A 23466-nucleotide genomic window follows, 5' to 3' on the forward strand; every position below is an offset into this window, starting at 1 on the left:
ACACCCTCCCTCCCAGAATTCCTCTTTTCTTCCAAGATGCCTCTTAAGCACCATCTTCTGCATGAAACCTTTCCTGATCCCCCCAACCGCCACTCGTTTTTAACTCTTGTATTTATTCACTTTATATTTATGCTTTATAGATTTCTCTGTGTACTTGTCCATACAATAGAATGTAAGATCCAGGTGAGGCATGATTATTTCCTTGATTGTATTGTACCCCCAGAGTCTACACAGTGTCTGATATGTACCTGGTCAATGCCTGTTGATTATTTAGGCTCTGAGTATCACAGCTTGCCCTGTGACTCTCTAGAAGTCTGGCAGCAAAAGGCAGAGCTGAAAGAATGGGGTTAGGAAGCCCCGGGGCTGGGCTAAGCACCTCATTAGAGAAGGCTGAGTGGGCAGTGTAACTCCAGCTAGGGTGCTGCCTCATACAATGGAACATCAGCTTTCCCTTCTGCGCTTTGATCTCCTTCCTCTGTGGGGAGAGGATTAGATTCCTTGCCTTCTTAAGGCTTAGCTCACGTACTTTCACTCGGGGTGATGTCACCTTATGGCCTTTCTAGCTTATGTAAAGAGGGATATGTCCCTCTGTATGTAGGAACAAGATCTGACCCACAGCATAATCAAACCTGTGGAATTTCAAGGCATTTGTATGGTGGGGCTTTATGAAATTTTAATAATACCTCACATTCACAGAATTGTGGAGAGAAAAAATTATGGAGAGCCTAAAAAACTGGTCTCTGTTCGAGAAAAAAACAAACCCCACTTTAACATACGATGACTTTGGGACTTCGGGCAAGTGCTCTAGGCAACTCTCCAAGAATCAAAGTGTCAAGGAAGGCACCGACATGCTTCTGTTGGGGAATTTCCTCACCTGGCAGTTCCCTATACCTATGAAATCACAGGGCCAGCTTCTAGCCCTCACATTGTATACCTCATTAAAAAATTTTCAAACCATTCTCCAATCTTGAAAGGATTCCCTTGAGATATTTATCCCCATCTTTCCTGTGAGGAAACTGAGGCATGAGAAGTTCCCTACCTTGCTGGAGCTCTGGGCTTCCTCTTTGAGGACCCAAGCCCTATTCTTCAGCCTCATTAGCTCCCAGAGCCTTTGCAGACCCCCGGGTTTAGTCTCTCTGCAGAAGCACCAGCCCAGCTATAAAAGTTATACCTTATCTAAGCCCGCCGAGCCACGCAGGAAGAAATTCCATTCTTCTTCGGTTAATTCTTCTTTCTGGCGCATGATTTCGACACACAGCATGAAGCTGTAGATGAGTTTGTGCTGCTCAAAGAGTCCCCGGGAAACATTGACGTAGGCAGTCAAGAGCGTCTGATCGAGGAGGATGGCCAGGCGCTGCTGGAGGTCGTCATTGTGCTCGGAGGTTTCGATGGTCGCGTTGAATAACTGGAAGGAAGAGAAAAGTCTCTGCCGATGCCCGCCTCCGCTCCAACTCCAGTCAGAAACATCGGACCAATGACAGAATCCACTCACAACCGCTTGGCTCAGAAAGGACTGTTAAACCACCCGGGAGGGACAGGTACGGCGCAAAGGAGGACGTTCTTGGCTTAGAACAGGGAAGGCACGAGTTCAGATTCAGATTCGAGCCTGCACAATCTGGCTGAGCCTCAGTTTCCCCGTGGGCTCTTGTTCAGTTTACATGACCTCGTTGGGGGTTTTCTTGGCAAAGATGTTGGGAGGGGTTTGCTATTTCCTTCTCCAGCTCATTTTACAGGTGAGGAAACTGAGGTAACAAACAGGTTTAAGTGATTTACTCCGAGTCACACAGCTAGTAAGTGTCTCAGGCTAGATTTGAAATCAGGTCTTCCTGACCCCTGGATTTCTTTTAATCTTAACCCCTATGATCCTTCCCCATCTTTTCCAATAAATTTAATGCTCTTTTTACAGCATTTTCTTTCTCCTCTTAATAATAAAAGAGATGAAATTAGGAGGTGCTTTCAGGTTTGCAAAGAACTTTACAAATCTCATCTCACTCTATCTTCACAACAATCCTGGAAGTTAGATAATAGCAATATCTAACATTTACATAGCATTTACTATGTGCCAGGCTCTGTGCCAAGCACTCTGCAAATATTATTCCATCTGATCCTCACAACAGCCCTGGGGGCAGATATTATTATCATCTCTAGTTTAGAGAGAAGGAAGCTGAGCCGGTGCAAGGTGAAGTGACTTGCTTAGAGTCACATAGGTAGTGAGTTTTTAAGATCATAATTTGGACTCGGTTCTTACTGGTTTCAAGTCTAGAACTTTGTCGTCCCATGAGCCACCCAGCTGCCTCAGCTGGTGATATCACAGAAGGGCTCCCTTTGTTGACAGGATTGATAACACAGGGTAAGAAGACTTCATCAGTTCATTTTGCCAACTCCTTGGTTAAGACATGTTCCCCTTGTAACACTGAAAAGGGTAAAGGACATGAGTCCTGTGGTAGAAAGTCAGCTCTTTGAGGGTATGGACGGTTTTCCTTTAATGCTTCTGTCCCCAGCTCTTATAGTGGTCCCTTGCTCATAGGAAGTATTTAATGAGGGACAGTTTAATTGAGTTTGTAGAGAAAGAGGTGAAGGAAAAGTGGTGAAACCTCCAAAAGACTGGAAAGAGGAAGCCTCATGAGCGTTGGTGTTAGGAATCAACATCTTTTGGTTTTCATTGCTTGTGTGGAAAAGAGACTAACAAATGAGAAAAAAAATTGTAAAGTTAAAAGAAAAGTTACATAACTTTAAGTTGATGTAAATTGGATATGCTCCAGAAGACAGGCAAAGTTTTTCTAAAGCAACCAACTAGAGAAGTCAAGAGTTGGGAATGAATGGGGCTGGAGGAGTGGAAAATACTGTAAATCACAAAACACAGGATCAAAGCATCATTAATGTTTGGATGGGGAGAGTATAGGTTGTATCCACGAATTATCGAGTAGATAAACGCAGCTAGTGGAGGGTTCTTGTAGGGGAATAGTAGAAAGGGCCAAAAATTGGAGCTAAGCTCCTAACCAAGGTGGGAATTCTCTGGACAAGGCCTTTGTTCTGCCACTCCAATTCATGCACCTTAGTCATGCTCTTGACTTGGCCTTTGGAAGTAAAGAGAGCACCAGCTGGGAGTCAGGAGGACCTGAATCCAAATTCAGGTCTCAGAATCTTACTAGCTGTGTGACCCTGAGCAAGTCACTTAATCCTGTTTGCCTCAGTTTCCTCATATGTAAAATGAGTAGGAGAAGGAAATGGCAAACTCTAGGATCTTTGCCAAGAAAACCCCAAATGCAATTATGAAGAATAGCACAAGACTGAACCAATCCAACAACAAGGGGTATAGCAGGCTTTATACCACAGTGACTATTAGGGGTCTTAGGTTCTTTAGATGGAAAGGGCCTTCGGGTTCTGTGTCATAAGCTCCTTCCCCAAAACCCTTTCTCAGGCACACATAGCTGTGAGAATCACATGGCCTGTTCCAAGCCAATGTAAACCCCTCTCTCAGAGGAGAACCAGACTAAGAGAAAACCTACCTGCTTAAAGTACTTCAAGGAGTACTGATACATGGGGTCTATTTCTGACAGGCTGGCAATGACGGAGTACATGACAGAGCCCTGAGTTGCCACAGGCCGGTACTTCTCTCGAGCGGCATTGATCATCTTTTCTGTGGACTCAGCCTCTTGCAGTCTGGTTTTAATGGCCCCTGAAGTGACCTAAAACAAAAGGTGATGTGACAACAATCAGTGGGTGGAGAGAGGGACCTGTCTTGTGTCTTCTTTGGCCTCTGAGTTCCTTCTCCACCGTCAACCAAAGCACCCAAGGCTTTATTCACAATGCCCCAGGCATTGTGCTAAGCTGAGGCTGGACCTGCTCCCCATCCACAGTGAAAACGCTTCTCTTGCCTTGGAATCCTGAAGGGTGTTGATAAGTTCTTCGTTGTCCAGAATGTTTCCTTCGGACGTGAAGAGCATTTTTAGGATTTTGTCCTCAATGGCTTTCAGCTGGTTTTTGTCGGAATTGATTCTCACGATGAGCTGGATTCTTTGCTCTTCTAGCTCAGGCTTTTCAAGTCTCACGACGTCACTGGAAGAGATGTTTGACCATGTTAGAGATGCCTTCCCTGGACCTCACAGCTCATGTCCCCATAAAACACTCACTTTCTGCTTCAAAAACCTTCGCCAGGCCAGTCAGAGAGTATATCAGTTCTCCATCCCCTCCTCAAGGCATCCCATCAGCATGCTCTTAAGAAAACTTGCTCAGTGCTAGTCTTATTCATTTCTCCCATTCCTACCCCTAAAAAGGCCGCATGGCCAAGACAACAAAAAGCTGGTTTTGAAGCCAGGCAGACCTGGGTTCACATCTTGCTTCTCATACACACTGGCTGTGCCATTCTGGGCAAGTCACAGTCTCTCAGTGATCTAGGCCAGAGGCGTCAAACATGCTCCCTGACCACCAGGGAGCCAGATCAGATTAGTATGTAATTGGGAAATATTTAACAAAATAAATTAAAATGCAATAGTTAATATGTGGGTTTCTAAGTCAATATGTACCTTATCCTTATGTACTATTTAGGGCACCCCATCCCTTATGCCCTTTTCTATTTCAGTCTGATACCACTGCTTTAGGCAACTCTCGAAGACATAGGGTCTTAACAGAATTGTGTTTTATATACATTTACACATATACAACATATATGTATATGTATATATAGTCTTAAAGTTTTAAGTTTATATATGTAAAATTTAAATTCAGATATAAAAATAATAAAATCTAGTTTCAAATCCATAAAATATGTATAACATTTCAAAGGAAAACAATTATACTGAAATATAGCTATCCAAATATTTTTTAAACCCCACATGAAGAATTCCTGCTCTAAGACTAAACTGGGCCAACTTCTGCCACTGGAGTGCTTCCTCTCCTGGTTGTTGCCTCTACCAATGAAATCACAGGCCCAATCCCATAACCATGTAATCCTCACCTGTTTTGAAAATAAATGGTCCCCAGATGAACCTATTTTTCTGGTTTAGGAGAACAGGAAAAGTTCCATGGAGAAAGTGACTTAGGAGATAGACCTTCACAAGTGGGTAGCATTTCAACCGGTGGAGATGGTTATGGGAATGGAGGGTACAGTCTCAGCATGGTGATGACAATAATGGCTAGACTTTATATAGTGATTTTATTTGCAAAGCACTTTACAGATGTTATTTCATCTGATTCTCACAATAACTCTGGGAGGTAGGTGTCATTGTTATCCCCATTTTACAGATGAGAAAATTGGACCGCCGATGGTCACAGAAAACTAGTAAGAATCTGAGGCAGGATTAGAACTCAGGTCTTCCTGACTCCAAATTCAGTCCTCTTTCCACTGCCAAATGCTATCATTAGAAAGAGTCTGGAAAGAGGAGGATGCCTTCAGGGAACACTGAGAAGAATCTGGAAGCGTTGAGGCTTTTTATTGCCAGTCAAACAAACATTTATTAAACACCTACATTTGAGGCACTGTACTAACCGTGGGCATACAAAGACAAAAACACAGCTTTTGTTTGTTTCTTCTGATATATGTGAAAGGTAAATAGAGGGGGGGGATCATTCATACCTCAGCAACTGATCTTCCAGACCGGATCTGGTCACAGTGAAATTAATGATAGTAACTTTAATGCAGACCTGGAGGAAAAAAAAACACACGGTAGAGAAAAGATCATTGTTTTAATAAAGAATGATCAAAGAAGACTAGTTGTGGCTTATCATTAAGGGAGTTAAGTTAAGGGAGGGAAAGTCACCTTAAATGCCACATCTTCAATTAGAGTAGCACGTTGTTATACCATAACTCATTTCACATATGTGGATATAATTGAGGTCAAACTGGGTTCCACTAAGAGGTAACTAACTATACACTGTAAAAGTACAAGAAAAATGATTGATTGACAACACAAATGTTAGTTTTTTCTTCAAAGATAACTAACCTTATAAAGAAGGTAATGAAATTTTATCGGAGACGAAACATTATGTTCTTTGTCTTGAGTTGAAGGTTTTTTTTTTAAATTAGGAATTGTTCATATGTGGTCAGTTTTTTTCCCCACTAAGCTTATTTCAAACTCAAATGAGGCTCATAAAAATTCAAATCACTAATCTATTAAAGTTAGTGCACAGGTTGCCTTCCTAAGCCTCCCATTGGAAATCTGGCCACCAGTTACATTTTTGTTCTCAGACTCAGCTAGCTAGAGCTGGAATTATTATATTTTTCATACGCCCTCCCCCCCCCATCCCACACTTTTTTTTTCTCTTACAAGAAGCTTGTTTCCCATTGGACAGCTCAGTTTTTCACAGTTGGAATTCACCTTGTCTTTCTTTACCCTGAAGCCAAGTGAATATAGAAAATTATTCTACTTAAAATTTAGTTGTTTGAGATGAACTCAAGGGAGACCTGTTATTCAAATATTATGAAAAGCTTTTTAAGGGAAACAAAATGCTAACTTGGGAAGTACTTAACTCCGTTGTAATTCTATTAAGGAATTCAGGCATATTAGGCCAGAATGTTTCTCAATAACTTTGGTAAAATGAGACTGGAGATAAAGGACTCTAATATAGAATTATCATATAATAATGATAGGAATGAGATCTAGATCCGTGATTTTATCAGTACAGAAACTTCCAGGTGAGGAAAATCCCTTTATCGATGAAGGTTGACACCTTCTTTGCAATATAGAGTCTTAGAAAGTTGCCTAGAACATTGAGAAGCTAAGCTAATTTGCCCAGAGTCACATAATTAGGATGTTTTGGAGGCAGAACTTCAACCCAGATCTTTTGGATTCCAGAGTCTTACTCAGTAACCATTACACTACACTGCTTGTCAGTAGTAATAATGACATATATATATATATATATATATCCCTTTAAGATCTATAAAGCACATTTCTTAGGAATGGTCTGTGAGGTAGATAGTGGGATGTGGAAAGAGAGAAGCCTACCTGCCACTTTATGGTAACGGTCAAAGTGGCAGGAAATCTACAATTTTGCATTACTCCACTGGAAATTGGTCAGGACTCATAGTATACAGAGAGGAATTGGGTCCTATTACTATTCAACTGTGGCTTGGGAGTGTGTGTTTGGGATCAGAGTTTTAATATTGCCCACATCCAGGAATTCCATAATGTGTGATGAAGAGATTTGGGGGCTTTATCAGTTATGAAATTAGACTTATTCAGTTTTGCTTCAAAGGGCAGAGACAGGGGCACTGGGAGGGGGTGGGGGTGAGAAGTGGTGAAAAGACCATTTCTAGTCTTGACATTCAGGAAAAACCTCTTAATGATGAGGAGCTGCCCAACTGGGAAACCCATTTCCTTTCTTAGGAGGAATTCGGGCAGAGGTTAGACAACTCATTGTGAGCTGTAGTAGGGATTCCTTTGGAATAGAGGTTGGGCTACATGGCCAGTGCTCAAATTCTGTGATTCTATAATTGCAGATGTTTGGGACAAGAGATAGGGACCTCCCCCACACCACAGAGGGTCAAGCGTTTGGATGAAAATGATCTAGAATCCCCAGTCATCAATAACCTTTAAACCAAAACATTGTTACTTAGGGGTTTGTCCACTGGGGATCAACTTCAGGTGCTAAGAGACATAACGATACTCGTGTTTGTACATGATTGTACCTAAGCACGTATAAACTTAACGTACCATTTCTCAGTCAGATTTAGAGAAACATCACCACCACCAGGTTGGGAAGGGGGACAGATAGGATCAGAGATTTGGAGCTAAAAGGGACCTTGGAGGTCATTACAGATGAGGAAACGGAGTCATGCATAAGTTAAATGACTTGGCTTGTATCCTATAGCTAGTATAAATATCTGAGGCAGGACTTGGACTGAGTCTTCTCTGGCTGTTCCCTGTGCCTGGAATGCTCTCCCTCCTCTGCTTTGCCTGCTGAGCTCTTTGGCTTCCTTTAAGTCCCAACTAAAATCCCATCTTTTACTGGAAGCCTTTCTTAACTCCTCTTAATTCTAGTGCCTTCCTTCTGTTAATTATTTCCCATTTATCCGATTATAGTTCACTTTTTATGTTTATTTGCATGCTGTCTCCCCAATTAGAATGTAATCTCCTTGAGGGCAAGGATTCTCTTTTGCCTCTTTTTACATCATCAGCACTTAGCACAGTGCCTGACACATTAATTAATGTTTATTGATTGACCGATTGTATTAGAAGGTTGCTAAATATAGCAAGATTGTTAACAACATTTACAAAGCCTTTAAAGTTTGCAAAGCACTTTGCATATATTAACTCTTTCAATCCTCACAACAACTCTATGAGATAGGTGCTATTACTAGTGTCCCCATTTTACAGATGAAGAAACTGAGGCACCAGGTGGTTAAGTGACTTGGCTAGGGTCACACAGCCAGTATGTGTCTGAGTTGGGATTTGGCAGCAGGTTTTCTTCATTCCAAGTCTAGTGGCATAAACATAAGGGAAAAGGGCTTCTGGGGTGACCAAGAGGGTAGTCATGGGACAGGGGATGGGATTCATCCAGCAGTGGAGAATGACAGGGATAGAATGGAAAGTTGGGTCTCTACTGCTTGAGGGAGGTTCATGGGAGAACCTCAAGGAGGAAGAAATAATACCAGTACTTGGGAGGAAATGGAAAGGATGTTGGATGAAGGAATGGCACCAAGACTGAAATGAGCTACTGCAGATTGTCCCGGGATCTAAGAATTGGCAGAAGAGTCCAACTCCAGCTCATACCTCAGGGAGATAGTGGGGATTGGGCATCTTGGTTGTCATGTAGAACTTAAAGTTCTTGTCGTAGTCGATGTCAGAATCTCCAAGGCGTATGAGCATTCTCCCGCCACTCACAAAAGTCTGTTTCAAGAGAACTGGTTCCAGGGCTGGGTCCAGTGTTTCCTTCAGCTTTGACAAAGAAAAAGGAATCATTGAGAATCAGCTACTTTGGCACATTCTATTGGATCTAAAAAGTTCCCATAAGGATAATAATCCAGAGCTGAAAACTTGGAGACTGTCTTGTATAGCCCAAGCATTTGATATATGAGGAAACTGGGGCCCAGGGAGGCTCACTTCATTGACCTCTAAGTTTTCTCTTGAGCCTCTCTGGGATGAAGGTCTTCAGTTTCAGCCCCATCTGGAATAACTTTAAAATTGGGTCAGTCCATCAACAGTGACTTCCCTGACAACCTGATAGGCCCAGGAAAAAGGCTGTGATTTCATTAGGATAGGGAACTCTCAGATGAGAAAGCTCCTTCTACACATGTGTGTTGAGAGTTACCTAAAGCAGAGATGTCAAACATGGGACCCACCCCACTGTAGCATATGACCCACATCACTCCCAATTATGGCCCAACCCAGATTAAAATGTAATTGGGAAATGTTTAACAAAATAAATAATAATACAACAAGACATAGATGATATTACATTTTAAAACTAAGTCAGTATGGGGTCCACAGAAATCCTAATGAATGGATGAGTAGCCTTTATTTTTATTGGAGTTTGACACCATTGGCCTAGGACACTGAAGACCTGACCAGGGGGCTCATCAGCCAATTTGTGTCAGAGATTGGACATGAGCTCAGGAAGCTTCCTGGCTTGAAGACCAGCTCTACGTACTATACCATGGTGTCTCACTTATAGTACAATATGGAGGAACGAAAGAACTAAGGGGCTATTTCTGCCCTCTATAAGATATAGGCTTAAACTACTGCTCCCAAGATCATCCTTTCTCTACCCCACTCCTCAACTTTTGTCCCCCCAGAACTCTTACACAAATAGTCTTTTTTGGGAAAAAAAAGTCATTAAGAAAACCAGGAGCCTGTCTTTGTATAGGATGTCCCAAAAATCTTGTTGCAATTTTAAGATGTTTGACATTCTGTATAACACCTAAACACCAAATAACTGATTAAAAATGGGAAAATTAATTCAGTCAACTGATTGTTCAGTTTTAATAGCACAGAAAGTTGGTTTGGCTGATTTTAGAATGGAAAGAACAGGTTCTTTTAGCTATACACACACACACACACACACACACACTGTGTAGGCAACCCAGTACCTCATACATAGTAAGCAATTAATAAATACTTATTGATTAAGTGAAGAAGAATAGGGAAGTAGAATTAGTATCTTATTTTAAAGAAAATGAAAACAAACCTCTTCTAGCAAGACTGGTAACCCAAGTCTAATGGAGTTTTCAAGAGTGCGCAAGAATCCAACGTCCGTGAGTTTAATGATCTTTAACCCATTCTGAGATTCTTTGTTTCTTATCCAACGATTTGCCTGTATGGGAAAGTCCAGGAAATCAATGAAGTTTATACTTAACAACAACAACATTTGTATGGCACTTAAGGTTTACAAAACACTTTACATATGATATCTCCTTTAATCAGCAAGCAGCCAGAAAGTTGTGGTTCTTAGATCAAATTAGGTGACCCCCCCCCCCTTTTTAAAGTTTCCTTAATTATTTTTATGTTCCTCTCACTTCCCAATGACACGCTGGTCCCCATAACTTTTCCTTGTACCAAAGCAGTACAATTAAGCACAACAAATCCACACAGTAGCCATGTCTGAAGACGTATGCCTCATTGTACTTCTCTGCCGACTTCACCATCAAGTTCCCTGAAGTTACAATCATTCACTGTATTGACCAGTCTCCAAATCTTTCGCTATTATTGTAATTTCTACCGATTGTAAGAAAGGACTGTTGTTTTCATCAATGCTTATGGCATATCGTCTGGCCCACAGTAGGCACTTAATAAATGTTGCTTGATTGGTTGTATAAAGTGTTCTCATTCTACTTAATTTTTGTTATTTAATAATTTTTCAGTCATGTCTGACTCTTCATGATCCCATTTGAGGTTTTCTTGGCAGAGATAATGGAATAGATTTCCATTTCCTTCTCCAGCTCATTTTCCAGATGAGGAAACTGAGGCAAACAGGGTTAAGTGACTTGCCTAGGGTCACACAGCTACTAAGTGTCTGAGATCATATTTGAACTCAGGAAGATGAGTTTTCCTGGCTCCGGGACTGGCACTCTATTCACTGTGCTGCCTAGCTGCCCCTTTTACTTACTTAACAGCACCCAATCATTCACATAAGTCTTTGAAACTTTCTTTGAATTCATGTTAATTCCTTATGGTTCAATAATGTTCCATCATAATCTTATACCAGTTTGTCCAGTGATTTCTCAATTGTGAGTCACCCACTTCCATTCCAGTTTTTTTTTGCTCCTACCAAAGTGTTGCTATCATAATTGTTAACTATATATAATGCTTTAAGGTTTGTAAAGAGCTTCCAAAATATTATCCCATTTGATCCTCACAACAATTTTGGATAGCTATTACTAGCCCCATTTTATAGGTGAGGACATTGAGATAGACAGAGGTGAAGTGACTTTCCCAGAGTCACATAACCAGTAAGCACCTCAGGCAGGATTTGAATTCGGAGCTTCCTGACTCTAGATTCTTTCCATTGCACTGCCTAGCTGCCTTTGAAAGACGTGGAAAGGGAAAAAGTCTTTCCTGGCCCACCCTCTGTATTTTTCCTTAAGGCTACTGAAGGGTAACATATTTTTGATGTGCATTCTGGCACAACCTGTCTACTTGAGTCTTTCCTCATTCATGTTTTGTATACAGAAGGCCATCCTACTTCCAGGAAAGTCTTCTCTAGACACTTCCTTCTAATCTGGAGGGGATCCTGGGGTTTTGAAGGCTCAACCAGAGAAGCAAACCTCAGGCAGATCCCACCAACCTGCAAAGGATTTGTATATGGGTCCAATAATGGTTCTTTTATCTGTCAGTGGAAGACCAACCTCAGGTCAGTACAAAGGTTCTCTGGCTTCAGGGTGATGAATGTTCTGACCGTAGCAATTTGTGAAGAAGATCCACGAAGTCATAGAGCTTTGCAATCTGTGCCTGTGGAAGGACCCTTTTAAAAATGGTCCTTAGCTTTCTTTTGACATTCTGGCCTTTAGCACTCATGACATCCTTACAATACCATCCCATGCTGGTCATATGAGCCTATTGGTGAAATCACAGGTCTTTGACTTATTCTGTAAATCTCTGTTTGTACACGATTGTTTGCACGTTGTTTCCCTGCCCCTCCCCACCTGCAATCATTAGACGGAGTAGCAGATGTTTTTTATCTTTCATTTTATCCCCAGCACTTAGTGCAGTGCTGGGCATATAATAGGTGCCTAATAAATGCTTCTTGACAGACTGATAGATTCTTCTGCTCTATGCACTCTGTGATCTGGCCGCACTAGCCTATCTCTTGTTCCTCACATATGGCACCCCATCTCCTGACTTCATTTCCATTGGCTGTCTCCCTCAAGCCTGAAATGCTTTCCCTCCTCCCCTCGGACTCCCAGCTTTCCTTGCTTCTTTCAAGACTCTGTTCCAGTCCCATCTTATGTAGGAGGCCTGTCCCTGCCCCTCCTGCCCAGTCCTTTCTTTCTGAGATCACCTTCCATTTACACTGTGTATGCATCTTGAATGTCCACAGCTACTTGCATGTTGTTTCCTCCTTTAGAATCTGAGCTCCCACAGAGTAGAGATTGTTTTTGCCTTTATCTATGTGTCCAGAACATGATAAATGCTTGTAAACTGATTGACTGAAGGAGGGACAATCTTATGGCTCAAGGATGAGACCTGGTACCTTCTGGATGGGTGGGTATCCACTCCAACATCAGAGGGGGAAGAATGGGGAGAGGAGGGAAGGGAACAAACATGCATATAGTGCCCTACTATGTGCCAGGTACTGTACTAAGTGTTGTTGTTGCTGTTGTTGAGTTGTGTCTGAATTTTCATAACCCCATTTGGGATTCTCTTGGCAGAGATACTGGAGTGCTTTGCCATTTCCTTCTCCAGCTCATTTTACAGATAAGAAAATGGAGCAAACAAAGTTAAGTGACTTGCCCAGGGTCGCACTGCTAGTAAGTATTTGAGGCTGAATTTGAACCTAGGTCTTTCTAACTCCAGGCCCAGTGCTCTATGCAGAATATATTTGTATTCCCCCAAACTCTTATTCATCTTTGTATTTGGCTTCTCATATTGAAGCCTAATAGTGCCCATCATACACCTCTCCACTGTCTTTGGGTGACTGACCTACTATTTTCATTCTTCAAAGACTGTGGCATTCAGGAACTCCCAGCCACACAATGTTTTTGTGGTTTTTTTTGCTTTATTTTAATTTAAAAAATCATTTTAAACTTAGATACAAAATGAAGAAAAGGAAGAATATTTCCATGTACACAGTAAACATAGAGGACTCAATAAAAAAAATAAATTTTCATTTCAGACTGTTCCCGCCATACAATATTGACAGAAGACAATGTTAAAATAATTGTCTTTGTTTCAGGAGAAGATTGGGGGTCATTAAAAGCACGGCACAATTTTATAGAAGCACTAAAGTCTCCTTCTGGGTCTGGTTCATGTATGCAAATACAGGTTCTCTTCAAGACAGTGGTGCTCAGAGACCTCTAGATCTTCTATTCTACTACATATAGGTGGCACAGTGGATAGAGTGCAGGACTTGAGTCAGAAAGATCTGAGTTTAAATCCTGCCTTGCATACTTCCCTACCTGTGTGACCCTGAGCAAATCACTTAGCCTTTGCCTCAGCCAATGCCTTGGTTTCCTCATCTGAAAAATGGGGACAATAATAGCACTTGCCTCCCAGGGGAATTATCATATGTGAAGCATTTTTCAAACTTTTAAGAGCTACATAAATGCTAGTACTTATTATGTCATGGGCAATAAGCATTCTTTACTGATTTAGTTTTTCCCATACAGGAGGCTGTATTCTTTAAGTAATAGATTTTAAACATACTTTAGCAAAGTCTCATTGAATTTAGTCAACGATAGCTCACTTGATCTTGGGGGTCAATCATCAAAGGCCATCGTCGTCCTCGAGTCACCAGAATACCGTTTTCAGTTGATACCAGATCACGTGGCAAGCCATCGGTATTCCACTGCCGTATCTCATAAGGATCCCCCAGGATGTTTATCAGGCTGAAGTCATCGCTTATTGGGATCTCAAGGAGGACACACTGGTCAATCCAGCAATCTATCAGCTACCACAGAGGGAGAGCTTATTAGGTGTGTGCCCAAAGGACAACAGAAACAGCAGCAGTTTGGGAGAAAAAGAAATTCCACAAAATTACAGCAAAGCGTCATAGAAAGAACTCTGAACCTAGAAACAAGAAAAGGTTAGTTCTAATTCTAGTTCTCCCTATTATTAGTTGTATAACTTCAGGTAAATCACTTAATCTCTGTGAGTTTCAGTTTCTTAATCTATAAAATAGAAATAAAACCACTCACATTATCTGTCTTTTAGTGTGAGAGTCAAAGTCATGCATGCAAAGTGCTTTTTGCTTGTAAAGTGTGAATTAAAGTGAATGAATTAATGTTCATGGTTCATGAAGAGGTCCCCCTGCCCAAGTCATCCAAATCAATTATATTCAGCATGCTCTGCTTAATAAGGCAAGGAAGGAGGACAAGCATTTCAGAGAGATGACCATTAAAAAGGCTTAAAGTCATTTAGGCCCTTAGATTGTAGCTATCTCAAAAATTTACAAATAAGAAATACTTCATTTTCTAACTATCCTAGATAAAGGAGATGCTGCTTTATTAGTCATCATAAATAATGCATATTCATATAGTTCTTTCACATTTAAATTGAGTTTAAATTTAAATCAAGTTAAAAAAAAATCCTTTTTCACAACAACCCCATGATATCAGAACTGATGACGGGCTAGTGAGTTCAAATAATTTTAATACCTAGCACTGTTAATGATACTCTTCTCCTTGATACTCTCTTCACTCAGTTTTGGGGACCCCCTTTGGGTTCTTCTCATACTTATGTGACTGCTTCTATTCTATTTCCTTTGCTGTGCCCTCCTCCAGATCATGCCCTCTAAGCATAACTGTCCCTCAGGACTCTATTCTGGACCCTCTTCTCTTCTCCCTTTATACTACTTTACTTGGTGATGTCATTAGCTCCCATGGATTTAATAACCACTATCTCTATGGTAATCATTATAAAATTACCTATCTCTCTCCATACTCTCTGCTGACCTCCAATCTCTCATTTCCAACTGCCTTTCTGATATCTTGAACTGGATGTCCAGCAGAGCTCTTCAACTCAACATGTCCAAAACAGAACTCATTACCTTTCCCCTAACCCCCCCCCCCTCCACCACACACACCCATCCTATGACTGTAAAAGGCAACATCATACTCCCAATTCCTCTGGCTCCCCAGCTAGGGATCATGCTGGATTCTTCCCTCTCCCTCATCCACCACATCCAAACTGTTGCCAAGGCCTGTTGATTTCACCTCTGTAACAACTTTTGAATATGCCTCCTTCTCTCCTCTGACCTTCCCATTCTGGTCCAGGCTCTCGTCACCTCACACCTGGACTATTGTATAGACTTGAGGGGGTGGGGGTGGGGTTCTGCCTGCCTCAAAGCTCTCCCACTCCAGTCCATCCTCCATTCAGTGACTAAAGTGGTTTCTCTAAAGTGCTGGTCAGACCATGTCATCTTCCCATTCAAAAAATTCCCTGTTGTCTCTAGGATCTAACACAAAATGCTCTGTTTAGCATTCAAAACCCTTCTTAACCTACTCTCCTATCTTTTCAGTCTTTTTACACCTTACTCCTCCACATCTTTGATCCAGTGACACTAACTTCCTCAGTGTTCCATGAACAAGACCCTCCATCTCTCTGCTCCAGTAATCTAAATTCTCTGGCCTGAAACACACTTCCCTCCTCCACTCTGACTACTGACCTTGCTGGCTTCCTTTAAATCTCATCTGAAAGTGCCTTCCTTCTCTTAATTATTTCCTATATATCTTGAATATAACCTTTTTATGTTTGTTAGCATGTTTCCTCCCCTATTAGACTGTAAGTAAGCTCCTTGAAGGAGGGACTGTCTTTTCTGCTCTTTTTGTATACTTAGTACTTAACACAGTGCCTGGACCATAGTAGGCTGTTAATAAATGTTTATTGACTGACTGAAAACAGTACTTTAAGGTTTGCAGAATATTTTAGAAATATTCCATTTGATGCTCACAACTACCCTGGGAAATAGGTGCTATTATTAGCCCCATTTTATAGAGGAGGAAACAGCCACAGAAAGGCTATGCGATTTATATTTTACTATATTCACATACTCACCTGTATTAGGACTCTATTCTTAGCTAGAATTGTTTCACTTTTACATGAAATTTTATGTGCGATGGATTTACTCGAAAAGGTAATACAATGAAGTTACTGGTTTTATAAGAGTCTACTACTGATTATAAATAACAAACAGACTTCACTATGTTTAAAAGAGGGGTGGAGAAGAGAGGGAGGCGGGACAGGGCAGAGAGGCATTGCCGCAGCACCACGAGCTACAGCGGCGATGGGAATCCCATTCCTCTTCCGAAAGTGGGAGGCACCCCTGAAGAGTCACGTTCCAAGAAAGGTTCCCGGCGCTCCAGATCCAAGTCGAGGTCCAGATCGGAATTTCGATTGAGATCCAGAAAGGGTTTTCGAAGGAATTATACAAGATCACATTCTAGCTCCCCTTCCCACAGGCGATCCCAGTGCAGGTGTACAATGGAGATGACCGAAGGTATCATAGCCAGAGTCGCTCTTCCATTTTTACCCGCAGGCATCACGTGGAGAATCGGGGTGTTTGGACTGAATCTGTACACCACAGAGAGGGATCTCAGAGAAGTATTTTCCAAATACGGCCCGACTGCGGACGTGTTCATTGCAGATGACCAGCACTCCTGGCGCTCCCGGGAGTTTGCCTTTGTCTTCTTTGAGAATATGGAGGACGCCAGGGAAACCAAAGAGTGTGCCAATGGAATGGGGTTGGAAGGGAGGAGGACTCGAGTGGATTTTTCTATAACAAAAAAGACGCCACACTCCAACCCCTGAAATCTACATGGGAAGACCTACTGATGGCCGTCCTTGCAGTGATTATTACTTACGATCGAGTCTATGAGGATCATAACTATCCCAGCAGATCCTACCAAAGAAGAGGTGGAGGAGGAGGGTGGAGAACTGCTCAAGGAAGGGATCAGATTTACAGGAGGCGATCATCACCCTCACATTACAGGCGTGGGGGTTACAGGTCACGGCCTCGATCTTATTAACCTCGTTGAAATTGAAGCACGAAGACAGTGGATTTCTGAAATGGGATTTTGTTTTGTGTACAATATATTTTTTTAATTGTCTCCTGTTTAAAAGTGAACAGTGCTTACTGAATAGGTGACATTTGCACCTTTTATGAAGACTACTTTTGGTGGAGCTGAAATGCTGTTTTCATCCTGCATTTGTGCAGTTTTCTGCTTTGTTCAAAGTTAAGTGTTTTAAGAGAGTATGTTTTTGGTTTTTTTTTGGAGGGCAATTGGGGTTAAGTGACTTGCCCAAGGTCACACGGCTAGTTTTGTGTTAAGTGTCTGAGGCTGGATTTGAACTCAAGTCCTCCTGACTCCAGGGTCGGTGCTCTATTCACTTCACCACCTAGCTGCCCCAGAAGTATGTTTTGCATGTATTTTTTTTTTTACAGTTTAAATTTGGACTGCTGAGAAATTTCTACTGTAGAAAAACTTTATTTAAAAGTTTTTTTTCCTACTAAATCCAGGGTAACCTAAAGATTTGAAATTTATGTAAAATGCCTCCAAAGGGTAAACCAACAATAAACAGTTTAATTTCTAATTTTTTCCCACCACATCAATACTTAGGAAAACTGAATTTTCAAATTAGTCTCTGGAAAGTAAAGTCAGATGCCCTTTTCACCCTTGTCATTCATACACCACATGTAATTTATCTAAAACTGAGTGTTACTATTATAATACTGTGTAACTCTATGTTACTAGTATTAGAAATAAAGGCATTTCTATCTAGCAATTGCTTAGTGCTTATTTGAATGTTGTTTGTCAAGTCTTTACATATGCTGTGCAATTAGAAAATGAGGACAATAATTACAGTCTAACGGAGCCCTTGAAGAAATCTGGCCTTCCTGAGAGGTGGTGATGTCGAGCTTTCAGCTATCCGTGTGTAAGGGGACATTCCACCACAAATGTAATCTTAATTTTCTGGCTTTAGATCACAAATAAAAACGGGTGCTTCATAAAGGATGGGAGAAAGGAATACTGCGGCAGTTTGATGAGTGAAATGAAGACTTCGTTAAATTTCAAAAATTATTTTGAGATTCATTTGCTTACCAAAGGAGTCCTGCTTCACTCAACTGTTTTGAGGATTGTGTATAAATAAACTGCTAATGAAAAAAGATTTTTAAAAAGGGAGGGGAAGGAGGCAGGTACATGGAGCAGTAGATAAGAGAGCACTGGCCCTGGAATCAGGAGGATCTGAGTTCAAATTCTCACTCGTATTATGTGGTAATACACAGACTGACGTCAGCGCTGGTGGGTTCAGCGCTGGAGGCGCAGGTGCTGCCGGCTCACGTTCATTCCTTCAGACTCACGTCCCGCGTCCGAGTGGCCCCGGCTCCGCCGGAGGAAAGATCTTCACTCCCACATGAATTTCGGAAATCCTCCACCCTACTCGGACCCAGGCCCAACTGCCTCATATACACCATATGTACAGCAACCGGGAGCTTCTCAAGCATATTCTTCAGCTGCGCCTTATCCTGTTGGACCTCAAGGACCATATCCACCCCCTCAGGCAGGGTATCCATACAATGCCTATCCACAATATGGACCGACCAGAGTGTATGTGGTTGAAGAGAAAAGAAGGAATAATAACGTTGGCCAAAGTAACTGCCTCACAGCTTTCTTGACTGCTCTCTGTTGCTGCTGCCTTATGGACTCGCTAGATGATTAGCCAGTCGCAACTTCTCTTACCAGAAGGCTTGCATCCTCCATCCATGGACTTCTGAGTCTTGACCTCTTTCCATTCTGTAAAGAATGGAATGCACAGCTATCTCAACAACAGCATAATGGAATCCTAGGTTATTAGTGATTTTTTTTGCTGTTTAATTTAGTGACATGATCTATTTAACGCTCATTTTCTAATTTTTGTCATACTTTAACAAATGTGCTAAATGATTTTTTTGGCCAAAGGCTCAATTATGAAATTTATATTTATCATTTTAAACTGCACTGTTCATGGCAGTGGCAAAATAGGCAATGATTACAAGCCACTGAATGATTTCTTTCCTAACTTCCTAATCATGCTTCAATATTCTCTTGTTAATAAATTTTTCAAAAGTAAAAAAAAAAAAATGGGGCAGCTAGGTGGGGCAGACAGTGGAAAGGGCACTGGCCCTGGAATCAGGAGGACCTGAGTTCAAATGAGGACCCAGACACTTGAAACTTACTAGCTGTGTGACTCTGGCCAAGTCTAACTGCCTTGCCCAAAAAAAAAAAAATCATATTAATCATAACACAAAAAACCCCTTTTTAACTTATGTATGACACTAAAACAAACACCCCCACCCCAAACCTTCCAAACACCCTGATTTGTAGCTTTGAGGAAGAAGACTCTGCCCATCCCTTAGTTGTGGTTTCTATCCTTAGGGCTCTTATTCAGCCTTTCCCAGTATCTGGACAGTGCTGTTAGGATGGCATGAAAAATGAATTGGAAAAAAAAACCAAAACTATTTTATTCAATCGTCTCACAGGCCTCCAGTTGGCAGGAGGTGGGGAAAATAGAGTCAAGAAACAGGCCCTTCTTAGGGTCCTAAGAAGAAAGGATTGGGGAAAAGGTATCTTCTCATTAGGAAAGAACAGGAAAACGTGCTCCCTGGGCTTTACGAGAACATGGATATCTGGGAAAATCAGATGCCGGTGCTGGTTTGTAACTTTGATTTGGGGTGAGTGGAGAAGAAAAAAGGGAAGGAATACCAAGTGGTACATCCCAGTCCCCACACCCCAACCTCCTCCCCCCTCTCCAGGATGGTTTGGTGGGAGGGGAGGAAGCAGGCCATTGCTCAGGGGCCCCTAACACGTTCCTTTTTCTTGCTCACTCCATCTTTGGTGCACGGTTGCTGCTCGGTTTCTGGTGAGTCCACTCTTTCCAAGGCCAGGGAGATGTTGAAGTCCAAAATGAGGTCAGAGGAGGAGGACGTAGAAGAGGGTGGAGTGGAATCTTGTTTCTCGGGACTGTCTTGAGAATCCGTGTCAACACTAGGTTCGCTAAGTGTAGGTCTTGATGCTGGTTTGGGGCTCTCACACACTGCTTCAGTTCAGGGGGCACCGCTCACCCTCCCCTACCTCTCCAGGCAACAGGCTCTGGCAAGGGACCACCCCGGTGTTCCTGGGATGGTATCACTTTACCAGAACCCACCTGCCTCTTTGTCCATAGCAGCTGCTTCTTGGTCTCATCTCCGCCAGCGCTGTTTCCCTTCCATACAGATCCCATTCACCTCCGCAATCGGGTCCCGGCCCCGGGGCCCTGAAGTCTCGGCTGATGAGTTGGGGTCCACAGAGCTGACGTACTGGCCGTATTTAGACTTGTCACTGTGCAGGCTGAAGCCGTAGCCACTGAGATCTTTTCTCATGGCACAAAGTCGGAGCCTCAGCTCCCTCTGTACCGTTGGCTCTTTTCTTCCCCAGCCGCTCCTGGCTGCTACTCTTAGCCTCCATTCGGCGGGGCGGGTGCGGCCCTCGGCCGGGCGGGCTCGGCTGGACCCTTCCCGGGCTGGCCGCGCGGTAGTTCTTTTCGCACCTGGATGCCTAGCTTGTGAGGGCGCTCGACGCCTCCGGGTCGAACGCCGCAGGCGCCCGGGGTTGAGCGCGGCTCGCTGCGGCTCACCCCTTGTTGGTGACTCTCCTGCTGGTCCACGTTCTCGCCCTTGGTCACCGGCCAGCAGTCCCTCCTTTTCTGCCGGCAAGCTGGCTCCACAAGCCGGCTAACCTGTCCCACTTTGCCCTGTTCGCCATAGACATTCGGCTCCCTTTCCCAGGTTACAGAGCCGGGGCAGGGGGCTCCCGGAGTCCCCGTCTGCGCTCATCTCGCTCCCAGGCAGCTCAGGGGCTTGCAGCTGGGGCCGGTTCACCAATCACCCCTTCTCCCCTTCCCCCCGCACCAGGAGGCGGTGATCGGGTTGAAACTCAGCAAGGAACCCCCCTGCCCAGGAGGAGGAAGGAAGTATCTGGGAAGGGGTCGCTGTGAACTCCTCTAAGTGCCGAAGGAAAGCGAAGGGACCAATGACAGTTCCGCACGGTGTTTGAGCGTTCCAGAACCTGTCACAGCCCGTTATCCCAGGGGAGGGACCGATTAGGACCAGTTAGGAACCAGGGAGAAAGCAGGGTGGGGCGCTCTATCCCTGGCGGATTAGTACAGTTAGGAAGTATGGAAGGAGGTATTTGCACTGAGGTTTTCTTGACTCGAGGCCCAGTACTCTCTCTACCATGCCACTTAGCTGCCAACATGCCTTGCTTCTGCTCACACAGCTAATCAGAGTCAGGATTGGAATCTCCAACTTTTGCCTCTAAATTTAATGCTCTTTCCTCTCTGTTGCATACATTTTTATGGCCAGGAAAGAGTAGAAACTAAGGTTTGCTGAGGGGCACCCAGAGAACTAGCCATTCCTGTCATGCCCCTCTCCTTCCTCCCCTTGCCCAATCATACCAAGATGATTGCCACCTCAGAGTAATTCCTCCGTGCTTGTGGGTATATTGGCTGCCCTGCTACTTGGCTCCAGGACTGGGGTGGGGGTGGGGATTGGCGGCAAGGTCCCCAAGAATAGGCGAAGGTGAGGCTAGCAGAACTAGATGGGCAGCCAGGTGTTGGGACTGGGACATGGTGGGGTATTGCCTCTCTGCTTCCTGGCCTGCTCTTTAGTTTCTCAGGAGCACAATACCTCTTTCCAAGTGTTAGAGGCTCCCCAGGTGATCATGGAGAACTGGCAGACCCTGCCTGGTGAGGTGATATGAGGGCACAAGATGGTACAAGATGGCACTGGTGAAAGACCTGGGGCAGGGTTGGGGAACCTGAGGCCTTGGGGTCACATATGGCCTTCTAGGTCCTCAGGTGTGGCCTTTTGATTCAATTTAAGTTTTACAGAACAAATACTTTTATTAAGGGGATTTGTTCTGTGAAGTTTGCATTCAATCAAAGGGCTGCACTTGAGGACCTAGAGGGCCACATGTGGCCTTGAGGTCACAGGTTCTTTACCCCTGAGTCCTGGCAGAAGGAGCCTCAGTGTAGAAAGGGGACAAATAGCAACTTTGTGAGGATGCAGAAGAAAAGACAAGAAAGCCTGAGGCAACCATATGGTGTGGGACAGTGATGGTGTGGGGTTGGGGGAAAGGGACTTGGGCTTCGTGGGAGAGAGGAGGCCTTTGGAGCAGGAGGCTCATTTCTATCTTCATTAAGATAAGACCTGGGAGAAGCCAGGAAAAAAGCTGAAGATTCATTCAGTCCCATGGCTCGCCATGCTTTTTCACTCACCAGCTGCCTGTAAAGGGCTGTGAAAGCGCCATAGTATGCCACGCATGCAGCAGCAATGAACACATTCCCCGTGATGTTGGAGATCTCACTTTCAAAGTTCTGGATGCTTTCTTCCCATCGGACTTGCTCATCTCCCAACGCAGCTGTGAGTTTCCCAGCGCGGGTGAGGCGCGCTTGGGTAAGGTCCATGGTTCTAGCTGTATAATTTCAAGAAAACTGGCTGTAATTTTCAGCGAATGTTCTAAGATGTTCAGGTTTATTTTCCTTTCTCCACCTCTAGCACAATTAGTGGCTATGTAGTAAATGGTACCCATTCATAATTATCAAGAGTCAACCAGATTCTGCCTAGCACTCAGGGAATCACATTCACTCTGTCAGACCCTGAGGACATCATTAAGTGGTTGGGATTTTGTATGTGGTACTGTAAACACAGACACTGCATGCCACAAAGTAAAAAAAAAGGAATGTGCTTCTGTTCATTGGAGCTGCCACGTCTTCAACACACAGCACTTCTATTCCTCCAAACTCTTGTTTTGTTTTGTATTTTGATTTTCACATTATTAACCAGCCCTACTCGGATGGCTCCTTGTGGGGTGGAGGTGACACATCACCTCTGCCTTTGTCATTAAGGCAAAAGGCAAGTCAAGAAATGACCAGATCTTCTGATTTGGGGAAGGGGGAGGAGAAAAGAAGAAGAAGAAGAAGAAGAAGAAGAAGAAGAAGAAGAAGAAGAAGAAGAAGAAGAAGAAGAAGAAGAAGAAGAAGAAGAAGAAGAAGAAGAAGAAGAAGGAGGAGGAGGAGGAGGAGGAGGAGGAGGAGGAGGAGAAGGAGAAGGAGAAGAAGGAGGAGAAGGAAAGAGGAGAAGGAGAAGGAGAAGGAGAAGGAGAAGGAGGAGGAGAAAGAGACAGAGAGAGACATGGTGGGAGAAGAGACAGATACACAGACATACAGAAACACACAGAGACAGAGAGACAGAAAGATGTAGGGGAGAACACAGAGAGAGAGAGAGACAGAGACAGTGAGGGAGACAGAGAGACAGAGACAGAGAGACACAGACATACAGAGAGAGAGAGAGAGA

General features: G+C 43.3%; 1 protein-coding gene and 2 pseudogenes across 1 annotated transcript in view; 1 reads left to right on the forward strand and 2 right to left on the reverse strand.

Moving 5' to 3' along the window:
• The window catches only part of DNAH6 (dynein axonemal heavy chain 6), a 252951-nt gene that overhangs the window by 53164 nt on the left and 176321 nt on the right, over nt 1–23466 (reverse strand). The window contains exons 52-59 of the mRNA XM_069067144.1: nt 22389–22585; nt 13843–14046; nt 10129–10254; nt 8715–8879; nt 5576–5643; nt 3879–4059; nt 3510–3689; nt 1172–1405 (exon numbers count right to left, since the gene is read on the reverse strand). Of these exons, the coding sequence (XP_068923245.1) occupies nt 1172–1405; nt 3510–3689; nt 3879–4059; nt 5576–5643; nt 8715–8879; nt 10129–10254; nt 13843–14046; nt 22389–22585 (1355 nt within the window). The remainder of the gene's footprint in view (nt 1–1171; nt 1406–3509; nt 3690–3878; nt 4060–5575; nt 5644–8714; nt 8880–10128; nt 10255–13842; nt 14047–22388; nt 22586–23466) is intronic.
• Nucleotides 16299–17122, forward strand: LOC138144446 (transformer-2 protein homolog beta pseudogene; annotated as a pseudogene).
• Nucleotides 18439–20946, reverse strand: LOC138145451 (Na(+)/H(+) exchange regulatory cofactor NHE-RF1-like; annotated as a pseudogene).

The sequence above is a fragment of the Petaurus breviceps genome, unplaced genomic scaffold (assembly GCF_028583685.1).
Source record: "Petaurus breviceps papuanus isolate PSGF00001 unplaced genomic scaffold, PetGlider_PUasm1.0 139, whole genome shotgun sequence".
NCBI classification, from domain to species: Eukaryota; Metazoa; Chordata; class Mammalia; order Diprotodontia; family Petauridae; genus Petaurus; species Petaurus breviceps.